The sequence below is a fragment of the Necator americanus genome, chromosome I (assembly GCF_031761385.1).
Source record: "Necator americanus strain Aroian chromosome I, whole genome shotgun sequence".
In the NCBI taxonomy this organism is placed as follows: Eukaryota; Metazoa; Nematoda; class Chromadorea; order Rhabditida; family Ancylostomatidae; genus Necator; species Necator americanus.
In genome coordinates this window covers 17,100,770-17,113,452 of record NC_087371.1, presented here as the reverse complement: position 1 = coordinate 17,113,452, position 12,683 = coordinate 17,100,770, and the positions used below count along the sequence as shown (strand labels likewise).

Here is a 12,683-nt window from a genome sequence, read left to right as displayed (position 1 = left end):
ATAATTTTCTTTGAACGAATTTTTAATTTTCTTTCTTTTTCTATTTCCGAACTTCATAATGGATGTCAATCGCGAGTTAGTTTTTTTTTTTTACTTCACTACAACTTGTTTTTTTGTGTTCAAAAGGTATTGTTATGCTTCTAGTGTTGCTATGAATGAATGCCCAGTTTGCGGCGCAGCTAAAAGTAGAATGGAAAGGCATCTTGTCGACGTTCATGGATTTTCGCAAGACCGAATTGCGGAATTTAAAGCTCAGAAAAAGAGCCGAAAAATTATCGCATCGGGAAAGCCAATACACGTAACAGTCCATACCTTTCGTGATGGTTTTTCCGTGTAATAAGCGGCGTTCACATTTTTGTTGATGACCCTTTGTGACCCTACTAAACATGCATATGTAGAGTCACTGCGGGCTTGCTGAGCATGCGGATGGAGTATCAGGTTGGAGTGGTATGGCAGTTCGCATGTAGATTACACTTTTCTCAAGTGGGTTTCCTTCAAGAGCTCGAGGCTAGCCTCAGAGGAGGCGGGTGTGATAAGCCGCTTCGTGGCAAGAACGAGAACTACGGAACACACCAAAGTCACCCATTTGCGCTGCCACTGCACTTTTCGCTCAGCTTCGGTTCCGGAGAAAACGAAGAAGTCTGTGGCGCACTGCACGGCCTTTATGAATGTATGTGTACTTCATTTTTAACACCAACAATAAGTGGTTCCCTATATAAATTCTAATAAGATCAGAAAAATTTTAGGTGACAGAGAAAGTTGATGATGTGACAGTTGAACACTGTTTCAACCATCTCGGACATGAGGCCCGCCGATCTCAGCTGAGACTAGAGAAGAGTGCCGAGCAGTACATAGTCTCGCTGTTAAGGGATGGTCTCACCGTCCGACAAGTGTACAAAAAAGTAAGGATGGAAGTAAGAGGAGGCCCGCGTACTCGTTTGTATTTCGTTACAACACGAGATATAAGGTAAATCGCACTATATAATCGTAGTGTTTAAAAAATATCTACAGAGGTGATATTTAGAAATATCGCCTCCAAGTGTCGAATAGAGCCAGGAAGACTCCACAATCTGGACACGGTGTCAATTCAGATGCGAGTTGATGCCAGCTCGCAATCTGATGGCATCCAGTTTTACAGTCCAGCATGAGACGCCAGCGGAGATGGATTCGTGCTGGGTGAATAAAATCAAGAGACAAATCCTTGCTCTGCGTATGCGTTTTACAAGATTCATTTAGTCGTCATTAATCGAACGCAAAGGGAGCGGCTACGGAAGTACGGACAGAGGGCGTTATGAGTGGACGATACGTTCAACCTAACGTCCTACTCGCTAAGATTGGCCACTGTACTTGTCGCGGATGAATGGGATAGGGCTCTTCCAGCAGGCTCTTCCAGCTTATCTCCTTTCTTATAGGTGATCTATCCTCGTCAGTTTAAGTGTTCTCCGATCAAATTATTATTGATTATCCGCTAATTTCTTTCACAGGAGCGATAGAGTGGACCAGTAGGCAGCTTTCGGGCGGCTAGGTTTCTGTGTTAACACCTCTATGCTCTGTGAACGTTTCCACAAAACGTTGAAACACGAAATGCTAGAGGGGCAAATGTCAGGGCAGACAGACTTCTCCAGCTGCTGATAGCATTAACTGCCGAAGTGGAAGAAGAAAGGGATATCATGGTTGGAAATCTTAAGCAACACGTTTCCGTTCTGTCAAACGCACTTTATAACATTTAGAAGGAATGTTGAAGAGAGCGAGAATAATGTTCGCCTGGCTCGCCGTCCAGAGGAGCCTCCGGTCGGTCGCCCTCAAACGCCAGCTCCTATACGGAAGCTGCACAAGGTTTGAACCAATCCTGTGTGCAAAGAAATATTCTAAAAAATTTGTTCAGCGCGCACATCTACGCAAAGAAGAACAGGCTAAACGGAAGCCAACGCTGGATATCCCCGACTGCGCGCAAGACGAGAGGGACACGTGTGCTGTATGCCTTCGTATGCAGCCAAGCACAAACAGTACACACAATCAAATTTGTTTGATTCAGTGTCCAACATGCGAAGATTGGATGCATACTGAATGCATCAGCAACGTTTGCCCTCGAGATGGTACCGACCTGGAAAGGAATGATGTGTAGGATGACAGAGATGTAGTCTTGTTTATTTAATGTGATGTTATATAAGTGTACATTTAAATATGCACAAATCCAATAAATGGGAATCATACATGTTCGTATTCGGAGATGTAGTGTACTAACAGAGCAGCAGAGATTGAGTACAATGTAATAACAAAGCCTAAACAAACACACGAACATCCCCTCCAGAGCATCCAGTGGTTCGCATGTTCATATACATGCGACAACAAAGGATGACAGAAGGTACAGCAAGCGATGCGAAACGATGTGTAAAGAAGAAGAAGAATGGATGAAAAGGCGAATAAATGGACAAATAAAACTAAATAAAACTTACTAGTCGAGCCCAGGAAGATCTGAAGTTCGTAGAACTCAAAATCAGAAAATATTACTTTGCATGTCGTAGGTGCCTCCACAATGTGTGTAGTTACACAACTAACAATATATTCCACGTCATCACACTTCCGCAATGTGTGACTTTTATACGCTTGTGGAGGCGAAAGTGAAAAGAGCAGGCGTGGCTCTTTCGCGAAGGCTGCGTTGCTAAACTGCAAGCGTTCCGCGAAAGACTGTACGACAATCTAACCAGCTGCCTCGTTTTATGGGTTAGCACGGAACAGAAGTATTTAGATTTGCGTTGCTTCTTCCACTTTTTGAAATTCGAAGAGATAACGAAGTATTCATAAATGCCTCGAGATCACTCTATAACAATGGCACATGCACCGACTACCACCATTTCTGTTACAAATTAGATTTTTAAGTATAGGAATTGGATTTATTTCTGCTGCGAAATCAATCTCCAAGACTCGCATGTTGATATATGAAGGGAACTGTTGTCAAATACAACGTTCAAGTACCGTGGCGTCACATAGATGAGTCATTGCTGACATGAATCAGCCTCCTCCAAGCAGCAACTGGAGGTCTCGTAGATCCCTCATGCTTCATCCCTACTGGCTGAGATTTTTTCCTTCCTCTGACAATTCGTTCGTCTATTCGGACTCACGATATTAACAAATTCTCATTCAAAATTCCTGCTATTTTCTAGGTCTCCTTCGGTTCCGTAACTAACCAAACCTAACCACCTAACTTCGGGAAAAGAACGTGCTCTCTCCTGATTTTTGCTTTTGGTACACGCATATATCGACAAGCAATGAGCAGCTGGTTCAATAAACCGGATCCCAAAGGTGCGAGCTCTACCGTAAACACAGATTAACATTGAGTTTTTGTTTTGTTTTGTTTTTCTTTTTGAACACGCCTTTGTAAGAGAAGTCAGTGTTCGGTATAACCCTTTCTATCCAGTTTGGTTATGTTTCAGCGCAAATGCGCGAGAACAACAAGAACATTCGCAAAGCTAATCGCGAGTTGGAAAGTGACCGACGCGCTCTGGAACGAAGAGAGAAGGAATTGGTATGCTGCTATGTCTCTTTCCATCGTTTCAGAATGGTGCAAAATTTGGATCCACATCAGTACTTCAGGAAAACGAAATCAAAAAACTAGCCAAACAAGGTCAAAAGGAGGCATGCGCTGTGCTTGCTAAGCAACTTGTCCAATTGCGCCACCAAAAGACTAAGAGCATTGGAATGAGCTCAAGACTGACCGGTATCGGAGCGCAGAACAAGTATGCTTTATATCACTATTAAGTTGATGTACTTTTCCGCCAACTTGTGCACACAATAAACTCAAGCATGATGTAGTTTGAAAATCACATGCGAGTGCACGCCCTGTAGCCCCTCATGGGATAGCGCTCCCTAAATCAAAATTTATTTTCTGAACAAAAGAGAAGTTTGTTGAAACACTACATGAGGTTTCGAATCGAAGGCAAGACATCTTAACTTGTCCTGATACTTTGGCTAAAGTAGGCGAAAAACACCCTATATTTCATATTTGTTTCCTGTGCATCCCTGTCCCAGTAGTAACAAAATATCAGACATAACACGCAAAGTATTAACATAAAACAAATATTTCCATTTCAGTCATCTATACAGTATGAACAAAATGTCTGAGGTTATGGGTAGTACTGTAAACACCATGAAAACTATGGAAAAGCAGATGCCCGCAGAGCGGTTGGCTAAGAACATGCGAGAATTCCAAATAGCACAGGAACGCCTTGGACTGTCCGAAGAGGTTAACTTAAAACTACATGACTTTATCTTCAATATCTCCTCTAAAGTCTTGCTGGCTAGGAAGGGGAAACCACTAATTCACATAATTCAGATGATGAACGATGCTTTGGAGAATATCTTGGATGAATCCGGAGACGAAGAGGAGCAGAACGCCATCGTAAACCAGGTCTTGGACGAAATTGGTATCGAATACCAAAGCAAGGTTAGTCATCTGTCTAACAAATTTCACCGTCTATTTCTTACACAACTTAACAGTTTCACCTACCCTTGTAGATGGAATCATATGATCTTATTGTTAGAGAGACTAACTCTGCAACTAGTACAAAAACTAGTACTAGTCAGAAACTAGAACTAGTCAGAAAACCCACTCCCTTTCAGCTTGCCAATGTGCCAAAGGTGCCCACTTCTGTTGGTACCGCTGCGAAACCTATGTCCGATAAGGATATCGAAAATATGCTGGCACAGCTAAGAGACTAGAGTTTGCAGATAATGTTTTGTTATGGAATTGTATACGCTATTCTTTACTTGTACATAGCTTGCGCTTTGTATTTTGATCTTCAATTATTGTTTGCAGTACCACCTAGATGCTTTCACGTGACTTTGTTGTCCTTTTCAACCGCAAACGTTTGAAAATTACCTATGTTGAAGAAGTTCTTAGACATCTCGTAGGTTAAAATTTGTACCTTTAAATTTACACCGGTATTAAAAGGTAATGTAAGGCTTCTATCAAATAAATGCATCAGACTTTGCAAGAATCTAACCAAAGTTTTCAACATGGAAGAACTGCTAGTTCCGACACAAAGTGTAGATAGTTAATACATCACGAGAATAAACTATTAATGTATTGCTAATCAACTTCAGGAGATCAATGTAAATCTGACAAAAAAAAGCTCAAGCCCACTTATTACACTAACAAAAAAAACTACTCAATAAAATCAATACAACTCGTGCTTATTGCAAACGTAGAGTGAATAATGTAAGTATACTATTGACAATAAATGAGAAGTCGAAGGAGTGAATGTTGAAAAAAAACAGAAAAGAAGTGAGGTTAGATATCGATTTCAAGAACAACTGGAGCGTGATCGCTGCCCATAACCTTAGTGAGGATTTCACTAGATTTTACCTGCAAATTTTCACAAATAATACTGATATGCTGGATGTCATACGAGAGCTTTTGTGTTCACGCTATTAAGGGCAATGATAACTATACGATTTAGTAGGAGGTTAGGAATTGCATCGTCTTAGTTCATTTTAGTGAAGTCACTGCTAAAATGTTGTCCATGTAATGCTAACGTTCAACAACAGAAATCGAGCGAACACCAAATTTGTCGAATTTTTGGAAATTCATTTCAAAACTGAATCAGCCGCAGTATCAATCAATCAAGTCTGTTTCCAAACACTTTATACCAGATAAAATCCAGTGGTCACGAAAGTCAGAAAAAAAGGACTCACCTTCTCGAAGACTCTGTTGCTAACCACGTAGTAATCGAGTCGCCAACCAATGTTCTTAGAACGAGCATTCCCCATGTAGGACCAGAAAGTGTACTCTTGCTTATCTCCGTGTAATTCACGATATGTATCCTGAGAAGACTATTGACTACCACTAAGTACATCAATTTTTTATAGTGACCGCCCACTTTGAATCCCGCTTCCAGAAGCCTGGAGAACCAGCCTCGTTCTTGATCAGTGAAGCCAGCAGTTTTGTTTCTATTCGAGTCCGGATTTGCAAGATCTGAATGAAACCCTCTAGTTTTCAAAGAATAGAAGTGTGTGAAGTGAAGCTGTTACCAATTTCATTGTGAGCGACGTTTAGATCACCGGCATAGATTATAGGCTTCTGTTCATCGAGGTCCTTGATCTTCTCGAGAAAAAGCTCTTCCCACTTGCCACGCTTCTCAAGGTTTACGAGACCACGTCCACTATTGGGAACATATGCCCCAATGAAAAAGAAGCGTGTGAATTCAGCGATTATCAGTCTACCTTCGGTATCGAATGCAGAGTTACCTATTCCTTTCCATACCTAGAAAGCAAGAAAAAATAAATCAATAGGAAGAAAAAAGATTGGATCAAGTGATGGTCTAACTGCAGGAAAAAATCCTCTTCTGACTTTTTGCGCGCATCATGCACGCCAATGACAGTCCTGCTATCGAAGAATTCAGCTTTTGCAAGCTGATACACCCATTCAGTGTGGTTCACAAAGTTCTTCAGCATCTCAGTTCATTTACTTTTTTGAAGCGGAAACAATGGATTTACCGCAAACTGTTGGGCTGATTGAGTGGAGGTGAGACAAGAATATCTTCCCCACGAAATAGATGTTTGAAAATTAAGTGAACACAGAAAGAGTAAGTCACCGATTATGGAATAGCAACGGATGGATGAATTCTCTCAATAATCTCTGCAGTTAAATTTCCATCTGAAAAATGTACTGCGATTTATCATGATCCCAAGAAAAAAAGCACAATCAAGAGACCAAATACATGTTTGCAGGGTTCTAGACAACTTTTCCATTCGTGGGAATTTCCCAATGATCAGAAACTTGTACAACCGCGAATTCCTCTAACTTGATACCCATAGCCACAACACCAACCAAATATAAGGACGAATAATAAAAAAGCTGTTGCAGATGAAAATCAAGCTGAAACTGACTCACCTTCAGCGGTTTGATTTTGCTGAGCAAACCCACTCCAGCGTAGCCACCTTTCTTCTCTTGCGATACAGCAAGTGTCTTGTGATAGGCCTAAGAAGAAATGTTATTCAAAAGTTTAAAATGGCGGAACAAGATTTTGTCACCAAAGGCTGTGGGAGTTTACAAGAACTAGTACCTTAAAATCAGTTTCAAGATCTACCGGCCACTCAGTGCACTTGATCTCTCCTAGAAATACCAGATCGGCAGATTCAGAAACAATCGATTTGTGAGCTCCTTTCTGAAAATAATATGAAATTCTTGCTGCATCACAAAAAAAGGTGCAATGAGTTCCATATTAAAATGGAATAGTTAACAGAGGTGCAAAGTCAGAAACAAACTACCACAAATAAACATCGTCAAAATAATAACGTCAAAAATGTCAGTCATGTTCGTTATATCTTCCGTTACTTTTCTCTATTGAACTTCCGTCTTAGCTCAGACCTCACAATCTTCCATGTCTTTATATGCAGAACATTCTCCGTGCTTTTGTGTGTTTTCCACCGCTTTCGTTTGTTTTCAACGTGGAAAAGACAGAAAGAAAAGAGAACAAATAATCAATACTCCTACTACTAGAATAGGTCTGCCCTGACCATAAGCAAGAAAATCAGTCACACAGCTACCCAAATATAAGTATAACTCTTCTTCGCTCCTCTTGAGCAATGATAAATAGATCAAATTTCTCACAACCTTGCCTAGAGCTCTTAGTCCTGCAACATTCCATGACAAGATCTTCCACGAACGCTCATTCTCGTCACCACGAACTCCATCTTCCTTCGAAGACTCACTATCGACTACTTCTTGAGAAGCTTTCTTTTTCTTTGATTCGAAGAAATCAGCCTGAAAACACAGGACCACCTCAACTACGAGCTCTTAGATGGTAAACAAACAATACGCAATGCAACTTCTACGGCGTCTTATTCTTATAAATGTTATTTCCTTCTTAATTCTCTGCTTGTACTTTATGAAAGTTCTCAGAATGGAAGACTAGTACAATTAAGGAAGAGGAGGTGAGCTAATGTTATTCTCAGTCACCTCTAAACCACTAATAGAAGTTCAACTTTCTTTCTTTCTCTTCTCTTTCCGTTACTTTTTCAACAGAAAGTTGTGTTTGAAAAAAAAAACCTACCTTCACATTCACTTTCCTTTTCGGCATTGTGGACTGTTTGATGAGAAAAACACCAGTACCAAAGGATGGGCGCAACATTCAAATGCGCGCCAATTCTCGTTAAAGGTCGACATCGACCTTTTTTGAGTGACGAGATATGCGGTACGTTTGCAGAGAAATTTTAGATGTCCCACCCAGAGTTAGGATAGAATTGTAAGTGGCGTTTGATTGAGGCAGTGGTTGCATTGTATACGAGAGAGAGAGAGAGAGAGAGATGCAAATGCGGTGTTCCCATCGCTCATGAGGAAGTGGACTCATGAGGAAGTCTCGGTAAATTCTGTGGCAGTGAATTCACATGGGGATTTTCGATGTGGGATCGAAAATCTCATGCACTAAATCTTATAGCTGGTTTGTGGGGAGTTGGCTCTTAGTGCGATATCACAAGGCCCTGGATCTCCAAATGTGCTACCTCAGGACAGCGTAGAATGTGCTTAGGGAGGTTTTCTAAGTCATACTTATAAAGGGGAACATAAAATAATTCATAATTCACATTTTTGAATTTTAGGGGTCGAGGGTTCGAATCCGCCCTAGTGCTCACCAAGCCTTTCATCCCTCCGGGGTCGATAAGTTGGTACCAGGCTTGTCTGGGAGGATAAAAACACTGACTTGATCATCGGCTGGCCCCCGCAAGTCATTGTATAGGCCAACACGCGTTCCAAAACCTCAACGATTACGAATTCCAGTAAAACGCGTTGGCGCATCCCAAGTGGATTGATACGCCAGTGACTTTATCTTTTACTTTATTTTTACTCCTGGAGTTGAATTTGTGTGAAATTTCAGCATTTTCCCCTCTCCTTTATGGAGTTGACCTGATTATTAAGAACGACTGAACAGAAGTTTGAAGATAACAGATGGCATCCGTAGAAGACCCAAAAGACCTCAGCTCGGATTTTTGAACATGTTTGAAGATAAGTCATACAGCTTGTAAGAAGGATATATGCAAGTAATTGTCGCTGGTAAGAAACATTCTTAATTTATGCAGAAGTGAAGGTTTTGGGATTCCATCATGACGATGGAATCTTGTCCCTATTGATAATTTCATTGTATTCTGCTGTGATCTGCATACATCAGTCTTCGACTACCTTCACAAGCTCTTGTTGGAGCCTGGAACAAGATCAATAAAGTATTAATCTAATAGGAAATTTTACGAACTGAAATATGTGAAATGTTGGTCAGCCAGGAATCGCTTACTACATTCTAAATTTAATCTATGTATCGTTAGGTTAAAATTTTTCAAGCGGCGTGGATGATGTCGTGCAGTTGATTTTATAGTCACCTTTCAAAAACTCTAGTGAAATTTTAGGAGATTGGTTTTTCCTAATTTTTCTGGGGAAATAAGTTCCCATGCACATGCAATCATTCAGAACTATAAAAGTTAGAATAATCAATGAGGTTTCCATTAAAGTTGCTAGTTACTTTTTTTTTTACCAAGGTTAGTATTGTATTATTATATAGCTAGTAGGAATGTGGCAATCGGAACAAGAAAACGACTCAAGAACACTGTTGGTGCAACTTGTATTACCTATTACAGGTGCTTCGAGGTGAATTGCCATACTTTCTGTTCACAGACGATTACCTACTTTGTGTTACGTCCACTGAGGCAACCCTACGAAGTATAACTAAATCATCTCTATGTCTTAATTATGAAGAAATACGAAAGTAAGAAGAAAAAGGACTTCAACCATCCATTCCCAAAATTTAGCCTCATTAAAGGTCGAAAATGTTCAAGCTCTACCGTGATTCACAGTTTCAGCACAGACTGGTATATCGTTCCCGGCATAAACATCCGTCTAATGTTCTTGAAGATCTCGAACGGCTGCAACACCGTATTGATCTGGATGAAAACTTCTATAACTTAAAAAAAAAACGCTGACAGCGAAAACATTCATACAGCTCAGATCGAATGATCAACTGCATCTGAGCAGATGTTAATCATATCATCGTTGGAAACAGGTATTCACTACTCCAGCATTGGGATCTGTTAAGAAGTCCTTCCCTTGACTATCTCTAATTACTACATATGACGAAGTGCATGTGTTACATATTTATTTGTCGTTAACACAATAATAATAGGACATTCAGAAGATAAGGTAAGTCATATTTGTACAACGACAACGATCTTTAGAATGAGATCATAGCTTAGTTTTTGTTCGCCCAGTTAACACGCAATGATCGACCATTGAAATCGGCTCCATTTAAGGTGTTGACGGCATTTTGGGCTCCAGCCTCATCGGAGAACTCGCAGAATCCGAATCCCTTTGGGCGCCCAGTCTCGCGGTCATATACAATTCTGAAAAAACCAATCTAATTACCCTTAATGATTACCTAAGTATTGAATGATGTTTACCTAACATTGGTAACACGTCCAGCTTGGCTGAAATAGTTTCCGATAGCATCCTCCGTAGTCTGGTATGGTATGTTTCCAACTAAAGGGAAGACAATTACTATGATATAACGAAACCGCGTGAGAAGAGAAAACCTGTACCACTCAGTTATAATCCGTGTCATAAGGCCGTTAGAATACGTAGTCACCCTATCCTAACCTAATCCTAGAACTACTAGCACGCCAATCAGTTAAGTTAAGTCACAAGTCCCTCTACCGTCACATTGTCGGCCTCCATGACGTCGTTGAGGATGCAGTCATCCAGGCACGTAGAGCGGACTTTGGTTGCCGCTTCTTGGTATATTTATACAGTTTTACAGTTTACGGCACTTTGGCCCATAGATGGCGTGCAGACGCGGTTCCCTGCAATATCGGAATGTTTTCGAAGGCCTTGAGAACCAATGAGAACACCGATAAAGCGTAATATACTTCTCCTACTTCCACTGAAAGAGCATTAGAGTAGTATTTCTAACAGGTGAACTTTGAAAAACCAACCGTAAACGGAGAATCGCGAAGGTTGAGCAGGCATTCCCATTGTGGCCATTTTGTGTATTTGTGGTTAAAAATTGGAGTTGAACGAAACACAACCCAATTGCCGACACAAACTGACTGGAATGAGATCAACTGGCGCTGACGTGGCCGCGTTGTTGTACCGCCCATCGCGACCCGCATCCTTAATCAGGGTGGTTACTGTGGGAATTGCGGGAAACTTGAGTAGGCAACAATCATGCCACGTCGTTAAAGCTAAGTATGTTTGATGAATGTTGGGCAAAGGAGGGTTGTTGCTGTTTTATTTGAGGAGGCTCAAAGTGTCCTCGATCTAAGAGGTTTGGATTGAGGGAAGTCCTGACGACAAATAAATGGTCATCTTATTAGCTTAGGACATTTCTAAGTTTGCATTTGGTGATCAGAATCTGCTCGTCTTTTCCTCGCCAAACAAACTGTTAAACTGACAATAGTTAAGTTCTATTCATGGAGCTATCAGTCACTGGAAATAAGTGGAGTACATCTCTGTGATGGCCAACGGTTTAAATCAAATTCCGAGGTTGATTGTGAATTTTGAACGGATGTGTGGAGGTTTCCTGATGAAGTCCCCTTTCTTTTTTCGATGTCTTCATTACCACTTCTAGTTTTCTATTACAGTGAGTTTATTTTCATTTGCTTTCAACGAGCACACAACGCTCACTTAATGGAGAGTGAAATGCTAAACCGGGGAGAGCGGACTGCAACCAGGTCTATTGCCATGATATAGTAGATGTTTAGATGAAATATTTCTTAACCAGCTCAGAGCTCTCAAACCGGTAATTGCACAGTGAAAAGAGCCGACTACTTAGTGAGCGTCCTTCTTTTTTGGCTCAAATAAACCAGCCTGAAGAATGCAGAATTACTTTGACATCGAAGTTCTAGAATTTTGAATGGAACTGCAGTGGAACAGTGTTCACTGCAGAGCCCGCAAGAGATGTTCCTGTTGTAGCTGTTTAGTAAAAGGTTTTACTTTTTAGAAGGGAAGGCTAGTCTACATAGTCAAGAGACAGTAAGTAGTTACTATTGTCGAGTCGTCTTCATAACCGCTAACACATTCTCCTCTAGCTTCTAGCCAACATTGCTTTTTTCTTCTTCTTAACATTACTGGTTCAATTGGAAGGAAGGATGATGTAAAACGTAAAGTCAACTATCACATCAGCCTTCCCTTCCGATCTTGTAGACTGCCTGATGAAAAAGGCGCGACATTCAAACCCCAATTTCCATCAAAGACAATTTATAAGCACCTAACTCCACTGATTTGCATAACTCCATCCATAGTGAGCTTGTGAATTGACTAGAGTGGTAACTACATTTAATAGAGATGAAATTTGGAAATACAGAATCCTATCGAGTTTAGAGCCAGTGGTGGTTAATTCTCGATAAAAACATAGAAGGGATTTTAATCACGAGGAAATCAAGTTTTTTAAAATGGTTTTCGTATCGACGTCAAAGAAGCTCATGGTCTGAGCGCCAGTGCGGCTTCCGGTGGATTTGCTGTAGGTGTGATTATCACCAATAACCGAATTCCGGCAGAAGCATGTTTATTTAGGCCATTTTAGGCTAACCTATCAATTCTTTGCCAAAGAAAATAGAATTTACATTTCTGCACAGATCCTCAATGTTCATCCAGCGATGAGATATGACGGTATGAGCACAGTATGTGACAATTGTAGAGCATTCTT

At 40.7% G+C, this 12,683-nt stretch overlaps 4 protein-coding genes across 6 annotated transcripts; 2 read left to right on the top strand and 2 right to left on the bottom strand.

The window, feature by feature from the left end:
* Positions 1-58: 58 nt before the first annotated feature.
* Positions 59-2,125, top strand: RB195_005877 (uncharacterized protein; the record flags this gene model as incomplete). Of its 3 annotated transcripts, none has more annotated exons than XM_064178662.1 (5): positions 59-75; positions 145-298; positions 747-967; positions 1,092-1,176; positions 1,237-1,317. In XM_064178662.1, the coding sequence occupies 5 exons, from the start codon at positions 59-61 to the stop codon at positions 1,315-1,317; spliced, it is 558 nt and encodes a 185-aa protein (XP_064035685.1). The 3 variants fall into 3 exon arrangements, with proteins under 3 accessions (XP_064035685.1, XP_064035683.1, XP_064035684.1); XM_064178663.1 differs by lacking the exons at positions 59-75; positions 145-298; positions 1,092-1,176; positions 1,237-1,317 and adding exons at positions 427-447; positions 1,731-1,836; positions 1,886-1,975; positions 2,036-2,125; XM_064178661.1 differs by lacking the exons at positions 59-75; positions 145-298; positions 747-967; positions 1,092-1,176; positions 1,237-1,317 and adding exons at positions 1,357-1,412; positions 1,485-1,502; positions 1,731-1,836; positions 1,886-1,975; positions 2,036-2,125.
* Positions 2,126-3,269: 1,144 nt separating this feature from the next.
* RB195_005876 (uncharacterized protein) lies at positions 3,270-4,719 on the top strand (the record flags this gene model as incomplete). Its single annotated transcript, XM_013440480.2, has 6 exons — positions 3,270-3,303; positions 3,435-3,526; positions 3,595-3,737; positions 4,093-4,243; positions 4,334-4,444; positions 4,621-4,719. 6 exons carry the CDS (start codon positions 3,270-3,272, stop codon positions 4,717-4,719), a joined length of 630 nt encoding a protein of 209 aa, XP_013295934.2.
* A 571-nt stretch (positions 4,720-5,290) lies between these two features.
* On the bottom strand, positions 5,291-8,132 carry RB195_005875 (uncharacterized protein; the record flags this gene model as incomplete). Its single annotated transcript, XM_064178660.1, has 8 exons — positions 5,291-5,365; positions 5,695-5,823; positions 5,880-5,974; positions 6,031-6,262; positions 6,893-6,979; positions 7,065-7,166; positions 7,616-7,765; positions 8,055-8,132. 8 exons carry the CDS (start codon positions 8,130-8,132, stop codon positions 5,291-5,293), a joined length of 948 nt encoding a protein of 315 aa, XP_064035682.1.
* A 2,100-nt stretch (positions 8,133-10,232) lies between these two features.
* On the bottom strand, positions 10,233-11,020 carry RB195_005874 (uncharacterized protein; the record flags this gene model as incomplete). Its single annotated transcript, XM_013440482.2, has 3 exons — positions 10,233-10,383; positions 10,441-10,519; positions 10,972-11,020. The coding sequence occupies 3 exons, from the start codon at positions 11,018-11,020 to the stop codon at positions 10,233-10,235; spliced, it is 279 nt and encodes a 92-aa protein (XP_013295936.2).
* Between the last annotated feature and the right edge of the window lie 1,663 nt (positions 11,021-12,683).